Here is a 23,891-nt window from a genome sequence, read left to right as displayed (position 1 = left end):
GTGATTACTACATATTGAAAAAAATGAAGTTATTAAACAATTATTTTGCTAATACATTGGTATATTAGTGCATGATTGTGCACTGATTATATCTGTTACTGTTACACAAGAATACTTTAGTATCCCTCTACTATATATTTATTTATTATTTATTTATTTATTTAAAGTTTTTCTAGACCAACATTCGTTGGGAACACCATATCGGCTTACACAGAACATAACAACAGCGAATAGGCTTTACAATATATAATCTACTATTTATGTTTTTGACTATATATAAAGCACATATATATATATATATATATATATTTATATTGTATTTACTACAGAGGGGTGGAATGAAAAACAAGGTTGTTCCTGCAATTCTTCCACTTTGCTGCTATTTGACTCAGAACAGATTTCAATTGGAAGAATGTAGAAGAGCTCTGAAGGGAATTATTTATTTATTTTTATGAAGCCCAGAAAAGAAGGTTTCAGGTGCTCTGTGACTCCACCATATTTGATTGTCACAGGCAGCGTAGGCTGATGGTGGGACGAATGGAGCAGGGTTGCAATAGCACAGAACCACGGTAGCCTTGTGGTAGCCGCAATCTGCCCGGCCGCTGACTAGCCTTAGCTTTCCAGCATTAGCACATGTCATGCTGGATCAAGGACCCAACCAATAAGTTTCAAAGAAGCCAAACTTTAAAACACTTGCACTTAAAAAGGCAATTAAAAAATGTAATGTCCTGTTCAGCCGTGCATGCTGGGAAGAAACTAGAGAAGAACAGAGTTTTCTTTTTAATGCACAGTGGATAGGGTGGACTGCTTGGTAGGAACATTTGGTTTGTTTAGACGGGCTCTGCATGGTTGTTATGTTCGTGATGCACAGACTGCTGCTGTTCTGTTTTTGTCTTCTACACGATATGATATTGCGTCGAATAATAATTTATATTTCTCTATTTTATAAAACATATAACAAGCTGAGTTATGTGTTCTTAAGCGCATGGGGGGATATGCCATTTTCCCTTAACTTTTTAAAGTCACCTTTGATCTTGGCCATGGTTCCCACCCGAACAGGTTATTTTTATAAGCCTCCCACTCATTCCTTTACAATGGACTGCTCGGAATTTTTTTTTTTCCCCCACTGGAATTTTTCCAGCTACGATGTTGCTTACCATGTGCAAAGTGTTTCAGGGATACTTTTGAAGTTACACAATTTATTGTTCTGCTTGGCTAAGGCAGGCTGGTAGGTCTCCCGGGTACTGAGGAGTTTATGCTGATTTGTGTGTGCCCTTTTCTACCTGTGTGCATTGTTTCTGCATGTGGATGAGAGGTTTTGTCCTGTAGTTCTTTGAAGAACGTTGCTGTGGAGTTCTTGATGTGGTAGTATTACCGGTCCTCATTGTGTCATATGCATTCTCAGCTAAATGACAGTCCACAATGCCATGGTAGTTTTACAAAGCTAATAAATGTTTCAAAGGTATTATGCAGGTGTTTATTCTGTGCATTCTGAACACAGCTGGCGCTCACGGGAGTGGAGGCTTCTTTTATTCAGTGGGAATTCTTTTTAGGATGGAGGGTGACGAGCTTCTCTTGTGTGCTTTCTGAATAAAGTTGATCCTCTTAAACAAACATGCAGCCACAAAGGCCAGCAAACATGCCGTCGAACTTTCAGGCAATACATTTTGACTGGACTAATGCAACATATTTGTGGCTAACATTCAAGGGTTATCCCCAGAAGTCAGAAAACAATTGGGGGGTGTGTGCTAGGAAATATCTTGACTTAGATTTTCTACAAAGAAGAAAAAGCCTCCGAGATACTCTTGGCTAGCCATTTTTTCACAATACTTATTGAACTGCATTTATGACTCTATGCCAACCCCTAGGATTATGAGTTTGGGTTTCTCACTAAATCTGTAGAAAGCACCATTTTCCAGTGCCCCTTCCTGAAAGGCTCTCACAGCAGAAGCAGAGTACAGAGACCGCACAAGCAAAGCGCATCAGGTTTGCTGGTTTGCCATCCTTAATCACAAGATAGAAAGACCTTTCTGCTCTCACAGTGGCTACAGCAGAGGCGTCCGCAGAAGGGAGCTTGAGGAGCTGAAGAGCTGGGAAGACCGTGCTGCATAAATTCCCCTCTTTCTTTCATGTGCTCTCAACCCCTTCATTTATAGCTAAATAAAGATTTCAATGCACTTATTCTAACCCAGTTTTAAAAGGGAAAGCACACGCATGCTTTCTGTTTCGAAAACTATCCCACCAAAGCTACCTGCTAATTTGTGCATAGAGCTTTTGCGGGGGAGATTACGCACACACACTTTTGAAAATGGAAAAAAATATGCACATAAGAGCAAGCCTTACATACAGTAAAGCACTATTTTTCTGAACTTTCAAAGTTATCTTCAGAATCTTTTTAACTGCTCACCAGAATTCACTAATAGTTTACTACAAAGTGCTGGATTGGAGCTGGGTTATACTAAATTTATTTCACACTGGTCAAAGCAAATGAAATTCACTTCAGGGCTGATATTCAGCTGCCAGGCAGCTAGTTAAGATAGCAGAGTACACCTATCCAGCTAACTTCACCAGGATAGTCAGCAGTGCGGCACTGCTGCTGAATATGCCCGGCTATCTTAAAGTCAGCCAGATAAGTATATAACTTTAGGACAGCCCTATGGTGTGACCAGAATTAGCCACAAAACTTATGCGGCTAACTCCAGTCCTCCTGGAAACGCCTCCGTCCCGCCTGCTTCTGGCCCGCCACAGATTTATGCAGCATATGTAGTCGCATATGGTGATGAATGTCGCCGTTTTGCCATTTAGGAGGATAACGTTTTAGTTTTCCGTCTAAGTGGCTTTTGAATATCAACCTCTAAATTATTCTTGGTATTTGTATAGTAAACCAGTTGCACTTGCTTTTTATTTGCTGATGGTGAGGCACTGTGGCTCGGCTGAAGCTGGATAGTGAATTTCTGGGTTACTTCTGTGGAAATGTGAGAGTTTTCTGTGCGTGTTGAGGGTCAAGAGTTATGGTTGCTAGAAATTTTGCTTGTATTTGTGTGTCCTGACAAGGTGTAAAGTCAGAATGGATAAAGTGGAACAGATCAGAATAAGATTCCTTAGCACTGGGAGACAGAATGAAAGCCTTTCCATTTTGGGTTCAGATTCATCCTCACATGAAAGTTCATGAAACCTTCCGACATGTGAAATTTTGATGAGGTTTCCAGTGGCAGGTTAAAACTTGAACTCTCCCCCCCCCCCCCCGGGAAAAATCAAGCAGGGGAGAAGGAAGGTCCCAGATGAGTCAAATTTGGACCAAACGGAATGTACCCTTCCTAAGATTCTGCAAGGGAAGGCCCACTGTGCGAGCCCTGCCGCAGAGCATTCAGGGTTGGATTCCACCTCTGAGGGCGCACGCTGCACAGTTTACTTACGTATGCTCCCCAGCTGCTGCTCTTCGCGGCGACGAAGATCAAGCAGATGAAGATGGCGGATCCCAGCATGCCAACGGCGCAGACGAGGGGGTCGGCCCGCTGGGTCTTAAGTCGGCACCACTTTGTAGCTCCAGCTCCGGTGATCACGCCAAGAAAACCGGTGATGCATGTGATCGCTCCAAATATCAAACTGTTGGAAACAAAAATCTTTGGAGAGTTTTGTTTTGTCTGGGGAAACGGCATCAGATGAAGTACTGTACGGAAGGTCTCATGAAAAACATAATTGCATTGCACAATTAATAGGATTACAGCAGTGCTTCTTAACCCCGTTCTTGGAATATCCCCTAGACATTCAGTTGTCGGGATATTCAGTGCTCAGTGCACGCTCTCCCTATCTCACTCAGCCTGGGAAAGAGTGCACGCTCTCCCTATCTCACTCAGCCTGGGAATGAGTGGGTGCTCAGCTTTCTGTGCCCTGCATGCTGCCCATTCATGCTGCAGCTAGGAAGAAGAGACACGCATGATTATACATGTGCTCAGAAAGGAGCTCCTGCACGTTTAAGAGCCACTGCTAGTGTCGCTTGTTGCTGTGAGATGCTAAGAGCAGAGCCCAGGGGTTGGCAAGGACCTGGGCCTCAGGCAGTGGTGACTTTTCCATGACACACTTGATAAGGTCTGAAGGCGCACTGGTTGGGAAAGTCTACCGAAAGGCTGGGGTGTTCCTTACCTGTCCTTGGTGCCGCAGGGCTCATTGCTACAGGGCTCCACTGTTTTCTGCACCACTTGCGCTCTGTGAAGGTAGAGTGGTATCCACATGCCCAAGGCCCCCGTAGCAAAGGATACTGCTGAGGTGGCCAGTGAGGAGAACACATAGCTGCGACTGGACAGGACAGAGACGGGCGGGGTGGGGAACAAACAGAGGAGGTGATTTATTCATTTCATTATATTGGCTTAAGCAGAGGATTAGTGCTGGTGTGAAAAAAAAAAACAACCTAGGATCTCGTATTACTGTTCCATTAACACCTCATTAGAAGGAAAAGTATAATTAGAGCAATAACTAAGCAGAACCCTAAAACGATGACATCAACAGCTTTTCCAGCTTCCATAAAGAACCTGGCTAGAGAATACTCAGACTACTACAGAGTCCAGTAGAAAGATGCTTAAGTGAAACCCTAAGAGCAGCTCATTTATTGGTGGAGCTGGCAGCCAATGATCAGCACCAATGACAAGATGCAGCCTGCCGCGAGTTCAGTAGAACACCAGAAGCCATGCGCTTAAATCGCTCCAATGCATATACCAGTATTACCACAACTGCTCATATCAGTGGAGTCTCTTTGCCAGTTCCAACACGGCCCTTGGAAGCAGAACCAGAGACCGGTAGAAACACTGCTCTCCCTAGAGGCCAGTTGGTAAGGGGGGCGGGGGAATGGAAATGCACCTTCGCATCACCCTGGGTCTTCTCACATCCTCATTTTTACCATCACTAAGGAGCACTCTCATTTTAAAGAATTCAATAAGGGGAGGGGCGCTAAACTGTTCCAGTGAAGACATGCTATATGCATGTCTGGCTGCAGATTACTTCATGAGATATATAGCATTTAAGAGACAGCCAGATCACTCATAAAGATTAATTTTATTAATTAACATCCCCATAGACTTTACATAAGCTAGAAATAAAAGGAAAGGAATTGCATCAATCTCCTAGTCATCTAGTCCTCATCAAAATGGTCTGGTTCTGGGCCAATATGACTGCTGTTTCTCTAACAACCATTGCTCAGAGTATCATCAGTTTATATGCCAGTGTACCATCCAGGGTTTGCATTGACGAGATGATTTTCCCCACAGGCACAACATTGGAGACTCTTTCATAAATCAGTTGTGCCATATCCTAGGCTCTGCATGCCACAGTGCCACCAGCGTGTGTACCAAGTTCTGTGATGTTGTATGCGCCGTCCCTGTATTTTCAATATACCTTAAATGTCACAGTGCCATTAGCCTATGTGCTCCATGGAGTGCCTTACTTTCTGATCAGCGTCTTCATGTCCCTTATCCAGGAACTCTTGGCCTTCAGCTGGTCAGCATGGCCTCGCTTAGCAGCTGGCACAAAGATTAAGATCAAGACCCCTGTTATCATGCCAAGTACTGGAGATACCTGGAAAAGAAGGCAAATTTGTAATTAACGGCAGTTTCCACTGCCTCACTGAAAGACCTTCAGCTGGCAGCACTGAGGGCTCTTTCTGCGCCCAAAAACATCTTTTCCTGCTGCCAGGCTGCGTAACCCAACAAAGACAGTAGGCAGTGCTCACCATCAGACAGAGATGGTATTGAGGTTGTGGGTGGAGAATGGTGGATGCATGCGCAGATGGTAGGGCTACAAGGAGTTTTTACAAATTGCTTATAGATTTTGCTCTGAAACTATTTTGTCTACTAAATGATCAGGTCGGTTGCTAATGGGGGCCACATTTCTGTCAAAAGCTGTGCCTTGCCTTTTTAACTTTTCAAAACTTTCATTATTTGCCATAAAAAAGGTGTCATGCTTCTGTTTATTTATGGCAGCATTTCTCTCTGGGAATGCCTTACTTCCTCAGTCCAGCAAATGTTCTCATCTGTTTCCTGAATGGTTTTGCCTCATGCTGGTGGAGGGAGCTGAGCTTTGATGCTACACTGAAACTCCTATCTGTGCATTCATTCTGACTCCTCCTGAACAGTAACAGTGAAGTACTTTTGCCAGGGACAGTCCAGACTTGGAATGTGCCAGTGGGTAAGAGCTAATATGCAATAAGTGCTTCCCATGACAAGCAAGAACGTTCTCATTTCGGGCATTTCTGAAATGAACAAACAAAGGCCATTTTAGCATTTTGTCTCCTAATGCAGCTTCACTTTCCGTGTCCCCCCAAATGCTAACGGCTAGCTTAAGACTTCTTTGAACCTAATTGACCACGGACTGATTGACTGTGACCTTCCTGACTTCACCTTCCGTTAAAAGATAGGCAGGTTCCTGTGATCAAAACAAATAAAGTCTTCCTTTTAAACTAGGCAATTTTTGGGCTGCCTCTGAAATGCTGTCTTGGCATAAACTCCTCCCACCCCCCTCCAGCCAGGGAATGCCAAGGTGAAGGCACGTATCTCACTCAGAAACTATATGGTTTTAATGCCAACGGAGGTCAAAGATCTGCGAGCAGTGTTTGGCTACTTCCTCTCAGCTCTTCCAAGACATCTTTTCCAGTAATTTTTTTTTTTTTTTTTTCGGTTTTAGCGTGGGCCCGGGAGGATAAAATAGAAGGAAACGGAGTGCCTCGGTGCAGAAAAACAAGCGGAAACTGGAACAAAGTGTTTTTTCCTCAAAGCTGGAAACCATCCTTACAGGATTTCTTGACAGCTGAAGAGGGAAAGGCATCCCCCCCCCAAGCCTGGAAATACTTGCAGTTGATAAAGATCAAATAATAGAAACATTTTTGCTCTAAAACGTGCCTTTCCCTTGCTTCGAGGTCAAACTGTAGAGGTTTGTTAGGTTCCATCTCAGCCCAAACTTGACAGCTGCAGAGATTGCTTGCCTGGGCCTCGTGAATATCAGCATGTTCGGGTATTCAGTCACCAAATAAATGAGATTTACTTAGAAAGCTGCATATATTATTGACTATGATAATAGGGAATAGGGAAATGCAATAAAAGTCTTTGATCCTGAGATCCCTTTTCTGACACTTTTTCTCCTTTTTTTTTTGGGGGAGGGGTATTTAGGTAATTGTATTTTTGGCCTGATGGTTCTCTTCTGCTACTCTGAACATCCACCAGTTGGTCCCAGCCTGTATTGGCCAAAAGGCACCAGGAGCCTTTATTTGTAACCATCTGGTATAACCCTGCCTAGCCCAGCCTTTAAAGCAACAGTGATTGGCCGGGGGATCACAGACTGCGGCTCGCTCTGGAGCTCGGTATGTGTTCACTCTCCTTCCAGCCACTAGGTGTCACCATTGAGCAATGGCTGAGACATCAAGAGATTTTTCTTCCCAATGAAATTGGAAAGCTCCACACAAAAGTTGGAGAGGGCATTATTATATTTAATACTACCGAATGCGTGCAAAAAATTAGGGCTTCCCTTTTCAGACATTCAGTAATGAAGTGGAACACGTTAAAAATGTCATCTGAAGTGGTCTGACTTTGTTTGGAACCTGTGATTTTTAGCACAACTCGAATGAGTTCTAGAGAGAAAAAGTCTGTAAACCACTGACTCACACAGCTGGAAGTCTATGTTTTCCCAAACATGGAGGGGAGACCTCTACAGTCAATTATTGGATATGCACCATGCAACACAATCCCATATTTTAAAATATCAAAATATTTTTTGGATTGTGTTTTCAGAATTATTTTGGGAAACAACTATGAATAAAGCATCTGTCATTGTATTCCTTTCCCCTTCTGTAGGCCTCTAACATAGGCGAGTGAAACAAATTAATTTATTTTTATTTTTTAAATATTTGCATCCCTCTCTATTCACTGTTCAAGGTGGGGAACAGCCTATTACATTCATAAAAGCAACTATTGACATGGATGTACAAAACACTACATTACTAAACATAGATCTAAACTGTGCATGGTCCCACAATCTCCAGTTTTCTGATGAGGAGGTTAGGGGGTGTGCATGCCCCCTTTTCTCAATTCATTTCATTATTTTGAAATAGTATGCACTGTTTGCAAATAGCCTGCACTATTTCAAAAGGCAAAATGAAACAAACTAAAGGGTTTCGTTTTGTTTCGTTTCAAATGAGTGCACATTCCTAGAGAAGAGTCAGATTCAGGGATTCTGTAACTTTCACCTGAGAGGGAAGGAATGGGGGGGAAGAAAGACTGGGACAATATTCTGCATATGGGACCTTCTTGCAGTGAAATGTAAAAAGTAGAAAAGAGTAGAAAGGCATTCCCAAAGTACACCACATTACTGAGCCCCGTCAGCCATAAGAAATATTCAACAGTATCTCTTACCCGCAGCGCCCAGTGCCAATCTCCAGCAACCTGTTTCACACTTGAGCCAGTGATATATCCCAAACCACTGAAAAAAAGGACCAACAGTTTTTGAGCCATTTCTAGAAATAAAGCCTTGAAGTACGCAGAAAGAAAAAGAAAAATAGAGCCAGATTATCTGTATGATGCGGTCATGGTTTTCTCTGGCTTGAACGAACAGAAATAAAAAAAAATATTTAAGTCATACAAAAGAGTAACAAAATTAAAAGGGAAAACTATAAGAAATCAGAATTTTATTAATCTGTCTAGGGTAATAAGATATGATAATTTAAATAATCGTGTTGCCACAAGTACATTTTCCATGGAAACCAATAAGAAGGGGAGTATGGCAGAAAGCCATGATATGCAAAGTAAAAGGCACCACTGATCAACCATTCACTGACCCACAAAACCACTTGTTTTTATAAAATGCAGAGGCTAGATTTACAAAGGGGTTTTGTCTCCTGTATTTTCAATGAACAAAAGATCCTCCATCAATTCTTGGCCATATTTGAATAATTACTAGAATTTCACTACTAGCATTTCAAAAACCTGATTATATTACAAAGCAGATTTGAAAGATATTCTGATTGGAGAGAATTATCTACAGATGGGTGTTTATCAGGCAGCAGTTTCCCAATGTAAGTCCTCTGGGGTCCTTCAGTGGTGCCAGTGGGCACATCTTGGAAAGCTAAGAAACATGCCATAATCTTTGTTTACAATGACCTCTCTGTGTGTTAGGAACTAGTTTGCTATCACTCCAGTCCAGCTGCTTTTAGCTAATTGGTGATAAGAGAGCTATCCAGGTTTTCCTGGTAGGAAGTCAGTTCATTTTGCTCCCTTCTGCTAAGGAAACGGTCTGCTAGAAGGAATTTATTTTGCATGAGTGTTGTGAGCCCGCCCTGTCTGTAACCTCATAATATGGGGGTCAGATATTGTGAAAACACAAGACTTTGGTGGTTCACACAATTAGATTGTGTACTAGGCAATATGAAGACAATTCAAACTAAAAGCAAAGCAGGAAAACTAAATGCTAAGCTTAATACACATATTGTATTCACCAAGGTTATGTGGGGGTGAATTTGCCAGTGTATGTAAAGAAGTAACTTGTGTAATGATTAGGCGTAAAACAGGATATCACAATAATCTTGTCTTTATAACTTCTGATACAAAAAATTTAGTCAACATCTACCTTAGGCCTGGATTCACCATTCTAATGCAGAATGGTGAATCCAGCAAAAACAGGGGGCGGGCCTTTGAAAGCCGGCAGCCATCGCATCACCGCGGTATCGCTGCCGGCTTTCGCAGCCCAATAGTGCCATCATGAAAGGTGGTGCTATTGGGCGTGCTACTGGTGATGATAACGATGCTTACCTTATCGCCGCCAGCGAAGACATCGCAGCGTCACCTCCTCGCCGCCCCGACTCCGCCCCCGGCAAGCTATCGCACATGAAAAGGGACTTTTCATGTGCGATAGCCGCTTATCGCACACGATAAGCAATAGAAAATGACCCCCTTAGTTAGTACTAAGTTGTTTATTATATTTTGCTGATTTGCTCTGTAATGTGGATAGTGTAATTCTGTATTCCTGCATGGATTGTATGGTTTTATGTATTTATTGTTTTAAAGTATTTATTTATGTTCACTTGTAAACCCATCTTGGGCATCATTAGAAAAGATCTAATACGAAAGAGATTAAATAAATAAATACATTTAATATGTTTTCTCTTAGAATACAGCTGATGGATTTAGTGGTGAACTCTCCCTTACTCACACAGAAGATTCCCCAACGCCAATTTGTGGCACTGTACAATCAACAAGATAATGTACGGTAGTGATTAAAGTAAAGTACGATGAGTGGATACTAGGTGCGATACTGATCAGTTTAATGGAGCACAACAAATGTTCCACATCTATCTTTATCTGCATTAGCCCCTAGCCTTGACTCTATTGCTCCTCCATGTAAACGTGAAGAGTGTGTCTTCATTTTACCCAATTGATGGCACTCTATTTTTATTTTTTTGTGGAATTAATCTTTCTGCAATAAAAAGATTAAAATGTTGGGCTGCAAATCCTACAGGCAAGCCAGCACTTGCAGGGCTGGTGTTTGACATGCCAGGACCTGGGGCAGAAACTAAGGAGTGGGCCCAATCAGTGCCAGGTGCCCTGAAGCGCTGGCTCAGAGACATCACTCATTTTCACCAAGGGCGTCCCTTGTGGTGCTAGGGCCCCGGGAAAATTATAAGAACATAAGAACTTGCCATGCAGGGTCAGACCAAGGGTCCATCAAGCCCAACATCCTGTTTCCAACAGAGGCCAAACCAGGCCACAAGAACCTGGCAAGTACCCAATCACCAAGAAGATCCCATGCTACCGATGCCAGTAATAGCAGTGGCTATTCCCTAAGTAAACTTGATCAATAGCAGTTAATGGACTTCTCCTCCAAGAACTTATCCAATCCTTTTTTAAACCCAGCTACACTAACTGCACTAACCACATCCTCTGGCAACAAATTCCAGAGCTTAATTGTGCGCTGAGTGAAAAATAATTTTCTCTGATTAGTCTTAAATGAGTTACTTGCTAACTTCATGGAGTGTCCCCTAGTCCTTCTTTTATCCAAAAGTGTAAATAACCGATTCACATCTACTCGTTCAAGACCTCTCATGATTTTAAACACCTCTATCATATCCACCCTCAGCCGTCTCTTCTCCAAGCTGAACAGCCCTAACCTCTTCAGCCTTTCCTCCTAGGGGAGCTATTCCATCCCCTTTATCATTTTGGTTGTCCTTCTCTGTACCTTCTCCATCGCAACTATATCTTTTTTTTTTTAATTTATATTTTATTGAATTTAAACAATTTATATTCAAGAAAACAATTCTTGTTTGAAAACAAAGATACAAAAATAGGAATTAATACAAAACAAAATTAAAGTATTACATCATACAATGTTTGCGTCCATATCAGAGCACACAATCAGAGATCCTAGTTTTAAACCTTAAGGAATTATTACATAAGCAATCTTAATAAGAAAATAAGAAGCTTTAACACAGTTCATTATAGCAATCATTAACGAACATTTATATCTTATTTTGCACTAGTCTATAGGGGAAGAACTACCTGGTACTGGTTTTTTCCTACAAGGAAAGCTGTAAGCTGGTTTGGTTGAAAGAAAACATATGTTAAACCTTGATATTTAACTAAACATTTACAGGGAAATTTTAATAAGAACATTGCACCAATTTCCAAAACTCTAGATCTTAATATCAAGAATTGTTTTCTTCTTTTTTGAGTGGCTTTGGAGAGAGCAGGAAAAATATTCACATTATAACCCAGGAAAGATTCAGATCTATGTCGAAAAAACATTTTTAATGTCCATTCTTTATCTGCTTCAAGCAGGAAAGAGACCACTAAAGTAGCAGGTATAGTCTGATCTTTCTGAGAAGTTTCCAGAATTTCCGTTAAATTTAATTGTAACGGATCAACAGGAGGTATACATTTACTTTCTTTTTCCTCAACTTCCTTCCTAGCTTTACTAACTGGTATGTAATATATCCTTGATGTTACGGGCAAGGCTTGCTCTGGAACCTTTAAAATCTCTAACATATATTTTTTCCACATCTCTTTAGGGGATATAAATTGACTTTTTTGGAAATTAATAAACCGTAAATTTTTCCCTTTCAAGATGTTTTCCAAGTTTTCTATCCTGGTAGTCAAAATATGATTTTCCTTCATTATTGTACTCTGCAAAGCTTTATTGTTCTCTAATTCAGTTTTTATTTTGGCAATATTCTCTTTATCCAGTTTTATATCCTTTTCCACATCCATAAGTCGTGTATCCATTTCCTCCACATAAGTATACACCGGCGACATCTGATTGTAGATATTAACATTTAGAGACTGGATAGCTTCCCAGATAGAGTCTAAAGAAATAGTTGTTGGTTTAATCAAATCAACTTTTCTTAACTGTGGAAAAACATATTTCTCCCCAGGGTTTCCCCCTGAGCCAGTGCTTCTGATCTCTCCCCCAGTATTCGATGGTAATATCGAGAAGCTAGGTAAATCCTGTGATATTTTACTTCCCTGTTCTAGTGAATTCTGGTCTTCACCGAACACAACCGGAGCAGGGGTTAGGATTTGAGGCCTCTTCTCTGCTGGATTACTTGGGGGCGTTCGTTCTATCGGGGATAGAGTGGTACAAAGTTCAAGAGAGGGGCCAGGTAAATCTTTCTCCCTATCCTCACTCAGCGAACATTCACCCGATAACAATGTTCCTCGATGTACATGAGCGTCCATCGGGCCTAGCGTAGTAGTAATTGATCCCGGCTGGGCCTCTTTCTCTTTAGCCCTCCGTTTTCTCACAGAATGAGGCATTATAAATCAATAATAAAGCTATGCCTTCAGGCTTTACTCACGTATCACCGGAGCTTCAAAAATCTTGGATCTTAGATCTTTATTCCCAAATAAAAGCGTTCAGGAAAAGTTTTTCAAAGCCGAGCGCCCCTTTGGCGCGTGCGGCTTAGGCAGCGCGCCGGCGTCAGCTGTGAGCTGCAGGGGGGGCTGGTTTAGAGGCTTCTCGGCTGGCCCCTCCGGATGACGTACAAGGAAATAATTAACCAGCTGCCCCGTGCTCACCGTCGAGGGCTGGATTCCAGCTTTTTCCCCCAGAGTAGCGATGATAAAACCTCCGGCAGCTTTTCAGGTAACTCTCCCTTCTCCACCTCAGGGAGAGAATGCCAGGGGGGCTGGTTTTGAGGCTTCTCGGCCGGCCCCTCCGGATGACGTACAAGGCAGTAATTAACCAGTTACCCCGTGCTCACCATCGAGGGCTGGATTCCAGCTTTTCCCCCCCGAGTAGCGATGATAAAACCTCCGGCAGCTTTTCAGGTAACTCTCCCTTCTCCACCTCCGCAACTATATCTTTTTTGAGATGCGGCGACCAGAATTGTACACAGTATTCAAGGTGCGGTTTCACCATGGAGTGATACAGAGGCATTATGATATTTTCCGGTTTATTAACCATTCCCTTCCTAATAATTCCTAACATTCTGTTTGCTTTTTTGACTGCTGCAGCACACTGAGCAGACGATTTCAAAGTATTATCCACTATGATGTCTAGATCTTTTTCCTGGGTGGTAGCTCCTATTATGGAACCTAACATTGTTTAACTACAGCAAGGGTTATTTTTCTCTATATGCAACACCTTGCACTTGTCTACATTAAATTTCATCTGCCATTTGGATGCCCAATCTTCCAGTCTTGCAAGGTCCTCCTGTAATGTATCACAATCCGCTTGTGATTTAACTACTCTGAATAATTTTGTATCATCCGCAAATTTGATAACCTCATCGTCATATTCCTTTCCAGATCATTTATAAATATATTGAAAAGCACCGGTCCAAGAACAGAACCCTGAGGCACCCCACTGTTTACCCTTTTCCACTGAGAAAATTGACCATTTAATCCTACTCTCTGTTTCCTGTCTTTTAACCAGTTTGTAATCCACGAAAGGACATCACCTCCTATCCCATGACTTTTTAGTTTTCTTAGAAGCCTCTCATGAGGGACTTTGTCAAATACACTACATCTACCGGTTCACCTTTATCCACATGTTTATTAACCCCTTCAAAAAAATGAAGCAGATTTGTTAGGCAAGGCTTCCCTTGGGTAAATCAATGTTGACTGTGTTTCATTAAACCATGTCTTTCTATATGCTCAACGATTTTGATCTTTAGAATAGTTTCCACTATTTTTCTTGGCACTGAAGTCAGGCTCACTGATCAATAGTTTCCCGGATCTCCCCTGGATCCCTTTTTAAATATTGGGGTTACATTGGCCACCCTCCAGTCTTCAGGTACAATGGATGATTACTCTGCTTGTTTTCCCCTCTCTCTCCCCCCCCCCCCCCACGTTGGCCATGAACACATAAAAGGGAGATGCTCACGCATTCGACCAGATACTTCTGACCACAGACAAAATTATTTGCTCCAAACGGACACCAAGAAGGGAAAGGATGAGACTGCAGAAATCCAGGCAGAAAAATAATATACAGCTGCACATAAAAGGCCAACTTAAAACAAAGCGCCACATACCAACTGTATGTCTCAGGTCAGGCCCCAACTTCAAAGTGATCTCTTTAGGAAGCATTAAGGAAAGGCAAATCAGGGTTGGGGTCTGCCCTGGGCTGCCTCTGGGGTGTGTGGTACCTTTTGGTGGTGATTTAAGTCTGTTGTAAATTCATGAATGTCCCGTTGTAAGCCTCCTGGGATTTTAGATAGTGTGGCACAAAAAAGTGTTTAGAATAAATAAATAAGTAAATAAATATAGATGGTCTTTGCTTTTTATCTGCATCCCAATCATTCTTTCTTTCCTTTGTTGGCATGCACTTGCTATTAATGAGAGCAAGGGTATGCACGTGATATTTTGTTCCATTACCAGGGGCTTCTATGCATTGTTGGAAGAGCATTAAGAATATAGGAACATAAGAAATTGCCATACTGGGTCAGACCAAGGGTCCATCAAGCCCAGCATCCTGTCTTCAACAGTGGCCAATCCAGGCCATAAGAACCTGGCAAGTACCCAAGCATTAAATACATCCCATGCTACTAAAGCCGGTAATAAACAGTGGCTATTCCCCAAGTCAACTTGGTTAATAGCATTTAATGGACTTCTCCTCCAAGAATTTACCCTTAAAGTTTTTTAAACCCAGCTACATTAACTGCCTTTACCACATTAGATGCTGTACAGTATTCAAGAAATGAAGATAAAGTAGGACTGGACTATATACAGGGGAGAATAATAACCCAACATACCTCGGGGCAAATAGGAGAGATTGTGTACACCAGTTTTCTAAGATGGAAACGTAAAACACTATGTTGCAGACTATTACATCGAATTTCCAAAGGGGATGGTGGCTTATAAGATCACTGTGTATGCACATCCCTAATAACTTTTGTGTTTGGTCTCTTATCCACTCCAAATTTGTCAGGGGATCCAATTTTTTTGGAGGAGCTCTACATGCACGTCCGGATGTGGATGCAAAATGCGCATGTGCATTCTGGAGAGTGGGATCCATTAGTTCTGCGTGGAACATCTTCGCAATCACTACCAAGAGCTCTGAACTTCCTTCATTATCACTCAGGTGATTGCCTGAAATATCCTATGCGTCCTAATTCTGCAGTATATCAGGTGCTTTGTGCAACTGAATAATTCTACACCAGATTGTTCTCCGGAAACCCTTGCATAAGATGTTTTTATTTTGTTTTAATTTTCATTTTGAATTAATGTTAAATGACAAAGAAACCCCATATAGCTTTGGAATGTGTTTATAAAGCTTCCGGGGTTCCTTGTAATTAAATCAGAGAGATTTAATTTTGAGACAGAATGGATTTGCTTTGCTGCACAATTCCCTCAAACCTGAAGTACTCACCAGACACCCTGTAATCTAGTTACAAGGAATCTCCAGAGGCTTACATTACAAAAACCCCATTACTGAAGACGAGTTGGGTTTTACAGACACGCCTTCCTTTGCTTTATTTTTTTTTTTTTGCCTGATTCATGCAGAGATGCTGCATTCTGCTGAAGAGTCGGTGAAGTCCTTCCAAAAACATTCCTGAAAGAATCTGGCAAATGGGACATGAACAGGACAGGGCATTTTGCCACACACTGGAAGGGTAACTTTTTGCAGCCCTCGTCACGCTAAAGTCGGCAGGGGCTTTAGCTGGAATTTTTAAAGCAGACCTATGCGCATGAGTCCAATTTGTAAATTCCCTGGCCGCACACAGACTTAACCCGCACAAGGACAGGCCTGCTCCAAAGGAGGTCTAACTTTCCATGCGCACATTTATGTGCACATTTTCCACACTCGAAAGCACACGTGTAAATGCTTTCCCCAGTCCAACCCAGGCTCCTCCTTCAGAACATCTACTACCAGTGCAGGGACAAGTGCAAAATCATCTTTTGTGCATACTTTGCTCTGCACAACCACCTTCCCCCACCCGGTGATTTAGAAAAGGCAATTTACACCCGTAACCCATGGTTTATGTGTGTAAATCCTGTTGAAAATTACCACCCAGAGGGAGCAATTTTCAAATGTCTGCAGGCAGTTGCAACATCTGTGAGTACATTCTCCCAGCAGGCTTTGCACCAGGTCTCGAAGGGAAAACAGGCATGTACTTCCCCTTCAAAAATTGTCCCTGGGGGAAGGAAGATACCGGCAAAGTACCTGCTTTTTCTGCCAGCCCGTTTACCCTTCAAAACGACATGTGTGATTGCATTCCCTGGTCCTAACCCAGCCCCTGGGAAGGCCCACTACCCAATTCGGGTAAAAGTGCATGCGCCATGGAACAGCCTATGGGGAGAGTGGGCAATTTTCAGAAGCCATTTACACAGGTAATCAGGAATGAGATGGAAAACAATCAAGGACGGTAACTTTCAGGCCAGTGCGTATATGCGTGCCGGCGCGTGCCAAGATACTCGGCCATTTTATGACCTACATGTGCATATGTGCGCATGTTATAAAATAGCCTGGCCGCACACACCGGTGCACCAAATTTTAAATGGACACGGGCATCGGCCCATAAATCCCGCTTTTACCGCATAAGTCGGGGATCTTAAAAGGTGCGTGCACCCACACCACTGCCAGTTTAACCAGTTCGTCCAGTTAGCAGCTAGGTCCTCCAAACCCTCTTCGTTTGTTAGCCTACCCTCCTCCCAGTTACACCGGACCCCTTAAACCCCTCAGAAATGGCTCAGTTTATTACTTGCACGTCCTCCACGGCAGAAGTAAACGTACGCAGCAGGGGACCTGGGCGTGTGCTGGCGCGCGTACATATTCATGCATGCATCTCTTGGCCATGCCCCAAAACATGCATGCCCTGCTCCCACCCACACCTAAGTCCCGCCCCTTTCTGAAAACTTTTAAGGTGTGCGCGAGGTGGGGGAGGGGGGGGGATACCCGCATATGTACACCCTGGAGGAAAGGCGAGATAGGGGAGATAAGACAGAGACATTCAAATATCTCCAAGGTTTCCATGCACAAGAGCTGAGCCTTTCTCAATGGAAAGGAGGCTCTAGAATTGAGGGGATCATGGGATGAGGGTGAAAGGGGGCAGAGACGGGAGTAATCTTAGGAAATATTTCTTTTCAGAGAGGATGGTGGATGCATGGAACGGCCTCCCAGTGGAAGTGGTAGAGATAAAAACAGTCTCTGAATGCACTGGATAAATGCAGGGGATCTCTAAGGAAGTGATGCTAAATTAACTGGTTGCCTGGGCGGACTGGACGGGCCATACATTCTTTTTCTGCAGCCCTGTGTCTGTGTATTTCTATGTAACTGGGTGGCTTTGGAAATTCGGTGGGCGCACGCCAGCCCGACTTGTGCACGCATTCCCCAATTGAGGTGCGCTCCAGACTTTTAAAAATTCACCTTTAAATAATTACATAAGGAAGCTTGTCAACAAACTGGTCATCCTTCAGTGGTTGCACCCTGCAGCCATAGATGCAAAAGGAAAATGTAATTGGAAAACAAAAACATCTTTTTGTGTTTCAGTTTGTAATCACGTTTGTCTGTCTTGCTTTATGCATTTGTCTGTCTCTCCACCCTATTTGCACAAAGCAATAAATATATTTCTACAGCAATCTGAATTCTCCCTGTGAAATCCACTGTTTCTTGGTTCTTCCTGTTAATTTATATATGTTTTGCTAGTTTGAAAATTCCAATATTAATAGATAATCCGTTTTAACATTGGATCAAAATGTAGTAATGGTACTGTACCTTCCAAGTGGAATTGCAAAATAGAAGACAGATAGCATAAGAGTCCTGGTGTTTTTGGTGAACAGGTCTCCGATAATGGTGGGAGCAATAGTGGAGTAACTGGCTTCACCGATGCCAACCAAACCTCGGGAGAGGACGAGGAGCCAGAAGTACTGCGGAAAGAGAAAAAGATACACAAGTCACTTTCTGATTTTCATTTTCTTAGGTAAGAGACATGGGGCAATCAGATTGATTGACTGATATTGTCCTCCAGCCCTGGCATTTTCCTTTTTATCATCCATCACAAAGCATGCTGGGGTTTGTAGTTCGTTTGTCTCAGAAGCCAATACTAGACTACACATTCCAGAATGGTACTGGGGTGAAGACACTTGAACAGAAAGGAGGAAGAAGCCTAGTGGTTAGAGCAATGGGCTAAGAACCAGGGAAACCAGGGTTGTAAGCTTGAGAAGATCACTATCGCCCATTGCTCAGGTATCCCCTTAGATTATAAACTCTTTTGGGCAGGGGGATTATTGTACCTGAATTCAAAACAACACTGTGAGCCGCCTTGAGCATCATTTGGAAAGGTGAGCTAAAAATCCAAAAATGAAATTAAAAGCCAGAGTTGGACAAAAGGGTCTCTGTGTTCACAGGGTCACGTAGGCCTCTTATAGTATAAGGTTGGCAGGATGAGCAATTTGCCATTTTTTTTTCCATAGTTTAAGATGCTGCAGGGACACTAACATCATCTTTATTTTGAAAAGCTCCTGATATATTCCTCCACCTTTCAGTTGTCTGCCATAGATGTCTGAGTAGTCTGCTGAGCTGCTTTTGCATCTGATTTAGTTAATAAAAATGGAATGACTCATATGACCCAGTTTGCTGCCAGTTAATGCTCCTGTCTCCGTGAAATCAATAACCATGGAGCTACATCTTATTGTGCTGAGGTCTGGCGACGTCCTCACCCACTGACTGTCTAAGAAACAGAACGGACCAAGGGGTTCATTTTATGACAATTGGGGTCCTCAAAAAGTGTAGTTACCACGTAGGGTAAGGAGTTTAGAAATTCAATGAATTATGCAAAGGAGCAATCCAAACAGAGCTTGCTAATTATTTCTAATTGTCACTGCGGAAAATGTTAATCCGCTGCAGGAACACAGAGAACGAGTTATTTTAATCTTCTGCCCTTTTGCCTCGTCTTTCTCCCATTTCTGGCAGTCACTGTGGCTCAATTCATGTGGCCCTTGCCTAGGGCGACCAGGCAGCTCCTAAAGGGCAGGCGAAGCCAGCTCTGCTTTTGCGCCCACTGCATCTGCGGACATTATTGTGACAAAGAGCACTGGGGCAAAGCCAGCCCAGGGTGACATGGCACCATCTATCTCACCTCACCTCTCCTCTCCTCCCCATCCATGCCCATGAGAAATGAAGGAGTTCGGTGGTTGTGTGAGTCTGCTTGAATTGTCATGCACCCTGTGATTTTACTTGTGCGTTCAAGCCACCTCATCTTGGCATTAGCCCCTCCGTTTTGCTTTAACCTGATGCAGAGCTCTCAAAAGCTAGTCAGAAATGCATTAAGTAAAGAGGTATCCATAGAAAAACATATTTTTTTGTTTCTTTTTTTCATTTCATTTTGCTTTATTAGCATGTCTTAAAACAATGTAGCACAGGTTTAAACAATTTAGCACATGCTAACTCGCTTGGTGCAGGCTAAATTTCTTTTAGACCGTGCTAAACCATTTTAACACACGGTTAAAATTTTGTTGGCTTTTTTTTTCCCCTTTGGTTTCAGACTGGAAATGATGCAAAACAAAACAGCAAATTTCAGTTGTGTTTTTGTGTAATTTGAAAGCAACAGCTCCCCCCCCCCCTCCAATTAAAAGTCAGGTTATCACCTACGAGGTTTGTGTTGACCTGGAGTTCTGCATGCGCACAAGGAGATACAAGGGCATAACTCAAGGCTGGCTGCTTCAGTACTTCTCTGGGCCTGTCCCTTCACTCACTGTTCTTTTTCAGACAGTAAAGCTCCATTTCATTGTTATAAGCACGAGGAAGGAGCTCCGAAAACCACAGCAGCATTTATTACAGACTGCCAGCACCTTAAGCATTGACTCCCGCCCCCCTTAAGCAGGACTCTCTGGTGGTCATACTGAAGCGATTTCTTCATCTAACATTTGCTTGGGGTTCTCCTCCTGCATGTTTTGGTGAACAGGAAAAAAAAAAAAAAAAAGCAAAGCCTGAAATGGGCATCTATCCTCTTGTTTGGCGTTTCAAATTCCTCCAGGCCAGCCGGGGCTGTTTTCTGAGGTTAGACACGGCTGATTTGACTCTGAGCCCTGGCAGGGCAGCTCGGGTTGAAGAGAATGTGACCAGTTTGTGCACGCCAGACTTCTGGTTTAGGATTATGCTTCACAGCATCTGCCAGCAACCTCTGGGCTGGTAACACTACCCATGCACCCTCTTCGTGGCCGCGTTTCCAGCAATATTTTTAAAGTAATTCAGCTGAAAAAGCAGCCAAAATTGCTAAGATCCCTTTGGTTCATTTTGATGTTTATTTTATTCCTGAGGTGACATTAAGGTTAGAAGTGTTTTTGGGTTTTGTTTTTTTTTTTGTAGGGCCTCCTACCTGTCCACTCCAGCTGTCAGGATACCCGTCGGGAGCAGCTGGGCCTGGGCAAATGGGGTGGAGGTGGTGAAAGTGTGGGCCCAGGCCTAGCGAGGTAGGTAAGATGCCTGCCAGTGCTATAGTGCCCAATGACAGTACTGAGGGGGCTCTTCAGTGGAGATTTCCTTCCAGGCCTCAGCCAAGTGAGGGCTCGCAGAGCTGCCTAGGCATGCCATCGGGGGAGGGGCAGGGATAGGGATCAAAGATGAAGGGTGATGCAAGGGAAAAAGGCAGACAAAAAAATAATGTCCCCCAGGAGATGCTGCTGTGCCGAGCCTTAATCAGACCATATACAGAAACGCCATTGATAATACAAAGCTTGAATACAGCATGGATGCAGTGTGAACAAGAGCCATGCCATGACAGGTTTTCCAAGTGTGTAAACTTATAGTAACTAAAATGTATTGGGGCTTAGAATTAAGGGAGAGCCATGAGTAAGACTGCTGAACAAAGCAACAGACCTCAGAAACATGCAAGATGACACTCTTAGGAACTTAATTAGCCCAAATGATATCAAGTGTTATCAATTTTGCTAATAAACTCTTAGGAAAGAGAGATTTCAGGTGCGCATTATATATATATTTTTTTTTTCAGATGCAGATGGCCCCATCAACTGATGCTGTAAACAACATTCCTGTGGTTGAGGCTGCTGAGGTTGAAAGTCTTTTTTTTTTAAAAGAAAAGTTAAATAATATTGAAGACCATGGGAGAATGCAATCTGCCTGCTTATGTTGGAAATGTGTCATTATCTCCAGAGCACATTGGCAGATCCCATGCATGCTGACTTCTGCCCATGGCCGGGCCCACAGAAATTCGGGCTGCCGTCCACAGCAAAAGCCACAGGTTTGCGTGTATCGTGAGCTCCAAAATGATCTTACAGCGGTGCAGAGGAGTGCAAGGGATTACAAATATGTTTGCAGAGCAAAGCATGGTGGCTTTCCCTTCACATTCTATTTTTTCTGTTGAACAAGTACCGTGCTTGCCTTGTTAGTCCACCTGGCAGACATAAAGTTCAACCAACAAACAGTATATGATACCTGTGTAGGGGTGTGCATGGCAAAAAAAAAAATCTCTCATTTCTCCTGTTGTTTTCTATTTATTTAGTTGTGTTTGTTTCATGCTAAAATGCTAGAAACGAAATGAAAAAAAAAAAGTCTTGTATGTCGTTTTGGATAGGAAACAACTCAAAACAAAATCACAAATGTCGTGAGTTCCCTGTCACTTCGAAATGCCAGCGCATCCTTAACCATCAGTACATGTGACTAGCTTTTGAGGGTTCTACTGCCTTCATCAGGTCCTGCGAAAGACAAGCTAACTTGGCTGAGGCATTCTGTCATAAATATCTTTAAGTCAGTCCACAAAATGTCAGCACCTACAGCTTGTTTTGTTGGCCTTTCTAGGCTGTGGAATTTGTTGCTGGAGGATGTAGGTCAAACTTACTAGCATAGCTGGGTTTAAAAAGGTCTGAACAGGTTTTTGGAGGACAGGTCCATTAACATTTATTAGCCAGGCAGGCGTGGGAATTATCACCCTCTACATGTGGGAAGGAGCAAGAGGGAGGGGATCTTCTGGTCTGGAAGACAGGATGCACTAGTAGTCTGACCCAGAATGGTTCCTCTTAGGCTCTTATCAAACAGTGGTAATGTACCACATGAATGGTGCTACGACTTCCTGAAAACCTCTCTTTAGTATTGTGGGTTCTGTCAAGGATGGGGAAATCCTATGTTTTCAGATTACCTGGTGGTGGCCTATATATTTCGTCTATTATTGCGAGTATACATAACACTCAACCCATGCATTAATCATTAGACAAACTGGAGCAGGTATATTACAGTCTCAAACCAATGAAGGATGATGCCAGACTAATCCTGCCCCTTCTCCACCACTGGCATCGCATGACTAATGGCTTTGTCACACAGTCAGAGATCCAGCTAATTAAAGAACTGTTTGTTGCAAAAAAAAAAAAAAGCTACCACTTGACATTGTTAGGCACAGGCATGTGTGGTAATACTTTCTGCTCCTGTTTCCTGCGGAATTGAAAACATGGTTATTTAAATGTGCCTACACAGAGTTGGAGCATTAGAAATTCATGGGCTTATCTTTTTTCTTTTTCCTTTTAATATTGATTTCATTTTAGTAAATATTTGAAGTCTTTATTTATTCTTAATATTTGTTTTTAAATAATTTTAAAGTAATTTGTTTTTTAGATATTATAGTTTTATGATGTTATTTTAACAACTAACCTATATTTTTATGTGCTTCCTCTTTTTAGTTATGTTAGCTGTTATTTCTTTTATTAACTTGATGTATTTTTCCTGTTAATACAATTATACATCGTTGTGAAGGCTTTGCCGATGTGATGGTACAGAAAACCAATAAACTATAAACTCGTTTTTCTCAGGACTCTTTCTTTCCTTGTCCAAAAAGGCTTCAGGTAACGGCATCAGTGCAGTGAATGTTACCTAGCCGGATGGCAGGAAGGGCTTTGACGCTGTTCCAGAAAACTGGTAAAGAAGCTGCACGATATGGGAGCTGGACAGGACCCTGTAAAGTGGATGAGGACTGGCTGAGTGACAGAAGGCAGAGGGTGGTGGTCAAGTGGCGTCCGTTTTGGAGAAGGTAAAATAAGCAGCGGGCAATCCCAGGGCTCAGAACCTGGACCGGTTCTTTTCAATGTATTCACTAGTGATATTGCACAGGGACTTGAAGGAAAAAAAAATGTATTCATCCACAGGAGATGCAAAATTCTGTAAAAAAGAGTGGACACGTTGGAAGGGATGAAAAGAACTGCAGGGGATGAAAAAACCGGAAGAGTGGCAGGGGAATTTGGAAGATGAACTTCATCGCTAAAAAGTGTAAAAAGCAGGAAATTTGAGCTGCAAAAAGCATCCGCTGGGTTTAGGACAAGGAATGGAGAATGTTGGAAAGACATCTTGGATGATCGGAAGGCAAGCAAGTCAACGTAATAAAGGAACTGGGAGAGCCCGCACTCTGCTTGGAGATACAAATAAACAGAGGTATTAAGAGTGCCTCTGAAGAGAGCATTCATGACTGTGCTCAGGCCTGG

General features: G+C 42.6%; 1 protein-coding gene across 2 annotated transcripts in view; it reads right to left on the bottom strand.

Moving 5' to 3' along the window:
- Positions 1-23,891, bottom strand: part of SPNS2 (sphingolipid transporter 2) — a 184,680-nt gene that overhangs the window by 40,765 nt on the left and 120,024 nt on the right. For both annotated transcript variants that reach the window (XM_029612089.1, XM_029612090.1), the window contains exons 4-8: positions 18,184-18,335; positions 8,394-8,460; positions 5,438-5,568; positions 4,144-4,296; positions 3,417-3,606 (exon numbers count right to left, since the gene is read on the bottom strand). In XM_029612089.1, the coding sequence (XP_029467949.1) occupies positions 3,417-3,606; positions 4,144-4,296; positions 5,438-5,568; positions 8,394-8,460; positions 18,184-18,335 (693 nt within the window). The remainder of the gene's footprint in view (positions 1-3,416; positions 3,607-4,143; positions 4,297-5,437; positions 5,569-8,393; positions 8,461-18,183; positions 18,336-23,891) is intronic.

Source organism: Rhinatrema bivittatum, chromosome 8 (assembly GCF_901001135.1).
Source record: "Rhinatrema bivittatum chromosome 8, aRhiBiv1.1, whole genome shotgun sequence".
Taxonomy (NCBI): Eukaryota; Metazoa; Chordata; class Amphibia; order Gymnophiona; family Rhinatrematidae; genus Rhinatrema; species Rhinatrema bivittatum.
This window is presented reverse-complemented; position numbering and strand designations above follow the sequence as displayed.